The sequence below is a fragment of the Dreissena polymorpha genome, chromosome 7, assembly GCF_020536995.1.
Source record: "Dreissena polymorpha isolate Duluth1 chromosome 7, UMN_Dpol_1.0, whole genome shotgun sequence".
Lineage (NCBI taxonomy): Eukaryota > Metazoa > Mollusca > Bivalvia > Myida > Dreissenidae > Dreissena > Dreissena polymorpha.
This window is the reverse complement of record NC_068361.1, coordinates 67,253,082-67,261,146: the sequence shown is the minus strand read 5'-3', so window position 1 is coordinate 67,261,146 and position 8,065 is coordinate 67,253,082. Positions and strand designations below refer to the sequence as shown.

At 43.8% G+C, this 8,065-nt stretch overlaps 1 protein-coding gene across 1 annotated transcript in view; it reads left to right on the top strand.

Moving 5' to 3' along the window:
- LOC127839085 (fibroin heavy chain-like) overlaps positions 1–6,888 on the top strand; it is a 278,358-nt gene extending 271,470 nt beyond the window's left edge. Inside the window, exons 11-12 of the mRNA XM_052367276.1 lie at positions 1,225–1,635; positions 6,678–6,888. Of these exons, the coding sequence (XP_052223236.1) occupies positions 1,225–1,635; positions 6,678–6,685 (419 nt within the window). The 3' untranslated portion in view covers positions 6,686–6,888. The remainder of the gene's footprint in view (positions 1–1,224; positions 1,636–6,677) is intronic.
- Positions 6,889–8,065: the final 1,177 nt, after the last annotated feature.

Genomic DNA, 8,065 nt, shown 5'->3' with positions numbered 1-8,065 from the left:
GGTATCCGTTCAGATGTACCGGTAATGGAGGCGTATTGAAAAGAAACTAGGAAATATTTCAAACAAATCTATTAATTACGAACTTTGATGTACATTAAGACATATGTAACATATTTCAGAACTGGCGACAGGAAGTGGCTTGTCGTGATCGCAGTAGCTCTTCTGAAGATATGTTCACGTAATTCGAACGTAAATTTTAAGTCGGATACATTTGTCAAATGATCTCAACTACTAGGACCATAAATACTAAGAAGTAGTGTTAAATAAGAGATATTATTAAAGTCACAAACACAACATCGCTTAAAAATATATGTAGGGTATTCATATCATAATAATAAATCAACCCATAGTTCATATTGTAGGCGGCTGGAGTTCCGGTGCCGGATGGGGATCTGGTTCTGGAAGCGGATGGGGATCTGGTTCCGGAAACGGCTGGGGATCTGGTTCCGGTAGCGGCTGGGGATCTGGTTCCGGAACGGCTGGGGATCTGGTTCAGGTAGCGGATGGGGATCTGGTTCCGGTAGTGGCTGGGGATCTGGTTCCGGAAGCGGCTGGGGATCTGGTTCCGGTAGCGGCTGGGGATCTGGTTCCGGTAGCGGTTCGGTCTGGTTCCGGTAGCGGTTCGGGATCTGGTTCTGGTAGCGGTTGGGGATCTGAATCCGCTAGCGGCTGGGGATCTGTTTCCGGCACTGCTGGCGCAGGATCATGGGGTGGTCAAGGTGGATGGGGAGGTCAGACTGGATGGAGCGGCGGTGGCTCATGGGGTGGCCAAGGTGGTGTAACTGGAGGCTGGACAGGCGGATCTGGAACTGGTAGCGGCTGGGGATCTGGTTCCGGTAGCGGCTTGGGATCTGGTTCCGATAGCGGCTGGGGATTTGGTTCCGGTAGCGGCTGGGGATCTGGTTCCGGCACTGCTGGCGCAGGATTCGGGGGTGGTCAAGGTGGATGGGGAGGTCAGACTGGATGGAGCGGCGGTGGCTCATGGGGTGGCCAAGGTGGAGTAACTGGAGGTTCGACAGGCGGATGGGAAACTGATGGCGGGGCTGGGGGCTGGGGAAGCAGCACTGGTGGTGGCAGTTGGGGTGGAAACGCCGGCGGTTCAGCGGGCGTCAAAATCATAATTACTGGAGCTCCATCCGGAGGTCAAAGCGGACCTGCCGCTGGCGGGAGGAGCATCCTTCTCTGGATCTGGTTCAAGTAGCGGTTTCTTTAGCGGATTGACAGGCGGTGTGGCTCCTTCCGGTCCAATCAGTGGCCCAGTTTCCGGAGGCCCATCGGGAGGCGGAGTTTTCTCAGGATCAGCTTCAAGCGGCGGATTCTTTAGCGGCGGTTTCGGTCCTTCAGGTCCAGGTTCTTTTGTAGGCGGTCCCTCTGCCGGTGGATCTACAGGCGGTCTTGCTCCTTTCGGTCCAATCGGCGGTCCAGTTTCCGGAGGTTCATCAGGAGGAGGATTTTTCTCAGGATCAGCTTCAGGCGGCGGATTCTTTAGCGGCGGTTGCGGTACTTCCGGTCAGGGTCCTTTTACAGGCGGTCCCTCTGCCGGTGGATCCGCTGGTTTTGGAGGAGCGTTTGGCGGCGGCTTAAGCATTTCAGGCGGCGGTTCTTGCGGAGCTGGACGCGGAGGAGTCGGTAAAAGTAAGCGTCAAATAACACGTTATTTACAAAATATAATTTTTAGCGTTTGAGTAAGTGTCCAATTACACATTACTTGCATAACGTTAAAGTATGCGTCTAATAATAAATTGTTAAAATACCGAAAAAGTAAACGACAAATAACAATTTTATCATATCAGGTTTACGAAAGCGCAATACAGAAAGGTGTTCAATAAATTAAAACGTTCTTCGTGCGTTAAGCTGATATCTTAAATCACAAATATGCCTGTTGAGTCTGGAAATATTTTCTATCGTATCCACGTATACATTTTCAGCAAAACACACACTAACATGGCCGATGGATGAAATATATCAATATGTATCGGTTGCATTATAATGTTCTATTTCAGAATACTAGACTGTTCAGATAGACGCAATAAGGCCCTGGTTAAAGTATATGTAACATTTCATCGGTTAATTATAAATAGAAATTAAAACATATTCTCAGCAGGAAGTGGGGCATAAAGCACTTTTATTCTTTGAAAATGTGTAAAAAATGGCGGAGTACGATGAATGTTTTCTGATTTATGACATGGATTCTGACGTGCCTTTCTATGGATTTGATGAAGTAGAGTTTAAAAGTAAGAGATGTGTTAATTGAAGTTAAAATGATTTACTTTGAGCCAGAAATTTACGTTACGAGTAGAGTTAACGGTTTAAATGTGGCATCGGATTTAATGGATTCGCGTGAATTCTGGACGAGTGCTGTGTCTGTAAAATATTAAATGGAAAGCTGTAAATGTATCAAGTCGGAAAAGAAAACGGATGGTTGCATAATGGTATGCGTGAAATAATGTAATTCTACGTATTTATTTTCATAGTTATGTCATTTTGTAACCATTCACATTCGTCACTATTTGGAATTCCCGTTTCTAAAAATAGAGCATTTTGTTAACAAGGGGGGCGACTCGTGATGTCAGCAATCGTTAAGGCTACAATATACTAAATAATCGAGTCATGAAGGGCTGTACTTTCTAAACAAATCATCATATTTTCCTCGAAGGCATGTTGTACACTTTATTCTGGTTTTATCGTTTGGAGATATTGATAGGGTAAGCATAGGTGTTCACTACTTAATCCCTGAAATAGGATAAAGTTGGAGATTAAAGTAAAAAATGGCACTGCAAAAGGTTACAATCCACTAGAAAACGGCCGAAAAAGGCGCAAAAACAGTCGATTTTGATTTGAGTCGAATTTGTTTTTGGTTTGAACATGACAAATCTTTTTTATTGCTTAAATCGATTCAGCTAAGAATGCCCGTCAAGAAAAGGTATGGTTATGGGGGTCTCTATGTGCAAAATGTTGTATTTATTTTCGCTCAAAGTTGTCGCTTTTACATCGAAACATATAAGGAAACTATTTAGTATATTTTGACCTAAACATTTACTTCAGCAGCATCTTCCCTGTATCTTGCAACTATGCTTTCAGCGCCATCGGCGCTCTCGTTTTTATATGCAGACAATCCAAGATGAACGTTTTCTTGTTGACGACACTTTTTGTCGGCACCGTCGCTGCCGTTGGTAAAGGTAGGCAAATAGTTTTTAAATTCAATATGTTGCCATCTTATTTCAGCCTAAAACAGAATATATTAAATGTTTCCTTTTTCGCTTTAACCAGTATTATTGTAATAGTATTCTCAATAATCGTTTATGTTACAGTAATCCATAAACATGTAAGAACTGAATAGTTTGAGATTGTTAAAACTGCAAAGATATTATTCATGCATAAAACATTTAAAACATATAAGCAAAGTAAAACTGTTTTGGCAAGTACTGCGCACAGTTTCAATTCGATATATATATTTAGAGAGAAAACTGACTTGGAGAGCACTGCACACAGTTTCAATTCGATATTTAGAGACACTTGGAGAGCACTGCGCACAGTTTCAATTCGATATTTAGAGACACTTGGAGAGCACTGCACACAGTTTCAATTCGATATTTAGAGAGAAAGATAGCTGAAGGAGAAGTATGCTGTCTTACTCTTCTTAACCCAATTTATGCCGAGTGGACGCTCCCATCCTTCTAAATTGGATCAATTTATTTCCAAAATTAGGGATGTCTAGTATATTTATTTCTATATTTAGAATATTTCTTACAGAAATTTCTTTAAGCAAACAGCGCAGACCCAGATGAGACGCCGCATCATGACACTTTGCGCTTATGCATTAAGTCCAGTTTTCCCAAAACAAGGCTAAATTTATGTGTCCTTTGCGAAGAAAAATCAAGCAGTTCTGTATAAGCATGCCAGATGAGACCGTATCGTCTTTCATGTTTTTTCAGTATTCCGACCGAGGCGTCATTCTAATCGTTTAATTATTACAATTCTTGGACTTTAAATAATAAAGTTCTGCCGGTGGATCCGCTGGTTTTGGAGGAGCGTTTGGCGGCGTCTTCAGCATTTCAGGCGGCGGTTCTGGCGGAGCTGGAAACGGAGGAGTCGGTAAAAGTAACAGTAAGCGTCAAATAACACGTTGTTTACAAAATGTAATTATCAGTGTTTGAATAAGTGTCCAATAACACATCACTTTATGAACCGTGCTCTTGGGAAACTCTGCTTAATGTGCGTAAAGCTTCATCCCAGATTAGCCTGCGCAGACATAGACCACACAGGCTAATCAGGAAGAACACTTTCCACCTCCCTTTGATTTCAGTTTGAAAAATACTTCATGTAAACGTAAAAACGTTATACAAGCGAGAAGTATCGTTACAGATTAGCCAGTGTGGACTGCATGGGCTAATCTGGAATGACACTTTGCGCCTATGCATTAAGTCCAGTTTTACCAAAACAAGGCTAAATGATGTGTCCTTTGCGAAGAAAATCAGGCAGTTCTGTATAAGCATGCCAGATGAGACCGTATTGTCTTTCGTGCCTTTCCCGTATTCACACCGACGCGTCATTCTAATCGTATAATTTTTACAATTCTTGGACTTTAAATAATGAGAAAGAAAAACAATTTTTGCCTCCTGCTGACATTTCCGATTACTGCGATACAAACCAGACATTTCTGCAAGACATTAAGGTATCCGTTCAGATGTACCGGTAATGGAGGCGTATTGAAAAGAAACTAGGAAATATTTCAAACAAATCTATTAATTACGAACTTTGATGTACATTAAGACATATGTAACATATTTCAGAACTGGCGACAGGAAGTGGCTTGTCGTGATCGCAGTAGCTCTTCTGTAGATATGTTCACGTAATTCGAACGTAAATTTTAAGTCGGATACATTTGTTAAATGATCTCAACTACTAGGACCATAAATACTAAGAAGTAGTGTTAAATAAGAGATATTATTAAAGTCACAAACACAACATCGCTTAAAAATATATGTAGGGTATTCATATCATAATAATAAATCAACCCATAGTTCATATTGTAGGCGGCTGGAGTTCCGGTGCCGGATGGGGATCTGGTTCTGGAAGCGGATGGGGATCTGGTTCCGGAAACGGCTGGGGATCTGGTTCCGGTAGCGGCTGGGGATCTGGTTCCGGAACGGCTGGGGATCTGGTTCAGGTAGCGGATGGGGATCTGGTTCCGGTAGTGGCTGGGGATCTGGTTCCGGAAGCGGCTGGGGATCTGGTTCCGGTAGCGGCTGGGGATCTGGTTCCGGTAGCGGTTCGGTCTGGTTCCGGTAGCGGTTCGGGATCTGGTTCTGGTAGCGGTTGGGGATCTGAATCCGCTAGCGGCTGGGGATCTGTTTCCGGAACTGCTGGCGCAGGATCATGGGGTGGTCAAGGTGGATGGGGAGGTCAGACTGGATGGAGCGGCGGTGGCTCATGGGGTGGCCAAGGTGGTGTAACTGGAGGCTGGACAGGCGGATCTGGAACTGGTAGCGGCTGGGGATCTGGTTCCGGTAGCGGCTTGGGATCTGGTTCCGATAGCGGCTGGGGATTTGGTTCCGGTAGCGGCTGGGGATCTGGTTCCGGCACTGCTGGCGCAGGATTCGGGGGTGGTCAAGGTGGATGGGGAGGTCAGACTGGATGGAGCGGCGGTGGCTCATGGGGTGGCCAAGGTGGAGTAACTGGAGGTTCGACAGGCGGATGGGAAACTGATGGCGGGGCTGGGGGCTGGGGAAGCAGCACTGGTGGTGGCAGTTGGGGTGGAAACGCCGGCGGTTCAGCGGGCGTCAAAATCATAATTACTGGAGCTCCATCCGGAGGTCAAAGCGGACCTGCCGCTGGCGGGAGGAGCATCCTTCTCTGGATCTGGTTCAAGTAGCGGTTTCTTTAGCGGATTGACAGGCGGTGTGGCTCCTTCCGGTCCAATCAGTGGCCCAGTTTCCGGAGGCCCATCGGGAGGCGGAGTTTTCTCAGGATCAGCTTCAAGCGGCGGATTCTTTAGCGGCGGTTTCGGTCCTTCAGGTCCAGGTTCTTTTGTAGGCGGTCCCTCTGCCGGTGGATCTACAGGCGGTCTTGCTCCTTTCGGTCCAATCGGCGGTCCAGTTTCCGGAGGTTCATCAGGAGGAGGATTTTTCTCAGGATCAGCTTCAGGCGGCGGATTCTTTAGCGGCGGTTGCGGTACTTCCGGTCAGGGTCCTTTTACAGGCGGTCCCTCTGCCGGTGGATCCGCTGGTTTTGGAGGAGCGTTTGGCGGCGGCTTAAGCATTTCAGGCGGCGGTTCTTGCGGAGCTGGACGCGGAGGAGTCGGTAAAAGTAAGCGTCAAATAACACGTTATTTACAAAATATAATTTTTAGCGTTTGAGTAAGTGTCCAATTACACATTACTTGCATAACGTTAAAGTATGCGTCTAATAATAAATTGTTAAAATACCGAAAAAGTAAACGACAAATAACAATTTTATCATATCAGGTTTACGAAAGCGCAATACAGAAAGGTGTTCAATAAATTAAAACGTTCTTCGTGCGTTAAGCTGATATCTTAAATCACAAATATGCCTGTTGAGTCTGGAAATATTTTCTATCGTATCCACGTATACATTTTCAGCAAAACACACACTAACATGGCCGATGGATGAAATATATCAATATGTATCGGTTGCATTATAATGTTCTATTTCAGAATACTAGACTGTTCAGATAGACGCAAGTTGTTCACGAAATATCAACGAGAATTAACTGCCGATGTCTACTTGGACCAACTCTCACTACCCGACCACGACGACGAATTGTTCAACCGACGAGATTTTCTGCCCTTTGTAGCTTATTGCTTTTTATTGCCATTGCTTTTGAATTGTTTTCCCTTATACCCACTTTGATGCATATATATATTCCAACCTTTTATGCAATAAATTATTTCTCGAAAATATCTTGCTTTTTGGAACATGTCATTAACAACTATGCATTCGAATGTTAAGAAAATGCGATCGTATTCTAAGTCTTAAACAACAGAATTTCTTGCAATTATTATCAACAGAATCATGTTAAGCATCATAATAATCATTACTATCATCATCATCTTCGTCATACGCAACACAAAAAACTCCGATCCAACGTTACTCTGGTACCAGATATACCAGCGTAAAAAGCGCCGAGAAAAGTATTATACGACCTGGGTATAACAAACGAAAAATGGAACGAACGACGCTTTGTTTTTCAAAAAGGGACGAAAATCGTATTATACGAAAAATCAAAGCGCTGATAGTTAAGAAAGACTTAGCAAGTAAAATATTTAATGATGATAATTATACAGTTGAATGAAGACGATCGTTTATTATATCATTTTATCCCACTTTTACAGCGAATTCGGTTGATTAAAGCCCCGTTGATTAAATATCATCTATAATCAACGGCAAGGCTATAATCAATGGCACGAAATGACGTCATCAACTGCCGAACCGGGACTACTTTTTCCCACGCACCTTGTCACCTGTATTTGCCAAGTGCATCAATAATAAAAACAATCTCAAATGTTTGTCAATCTTAATGACCTTAAAACAAAGGAAAGTAGCAAAAAACGTGTTTTTTGTCATTTATTGTCATTAAAACCTAGTATTAGGTAAATTTAACACTATGCAAATAGGTTCTGTTGTTGTTGCTCCCCTTTGAAGAAGTCAGTTCGAGTTGCTCCCCTTTGACCGTAGAAAACAATCGTCTGGACCAAGAGACCCTGTGTTAATTTACAAGCTGTACTCGGATATGCGTCCATCTGATTTTTCTTCAAAGCATCTTTTCTACCTGGCAATACGCACAAATGACACTGCATCCCGGTGATTCTTGCGTCAACAATTGGGTGTCAACAAGTTAGGTCAGATGCTGAAGGCCATGGCAAAAGACGCCGGCTTTCTCAAGCACAAGAGAATAACGAACCACTCAGTTCGCAAATTCCTGGTCCAAAAACTTCGAAATGCAAACATTCCACCCACTGAAACCATGGCCATAACAGGGCACAAAAATGTCCAGTCCATAACCAATTATTCCAACATATCTGTTGAACAGCAGCAAAAGTGT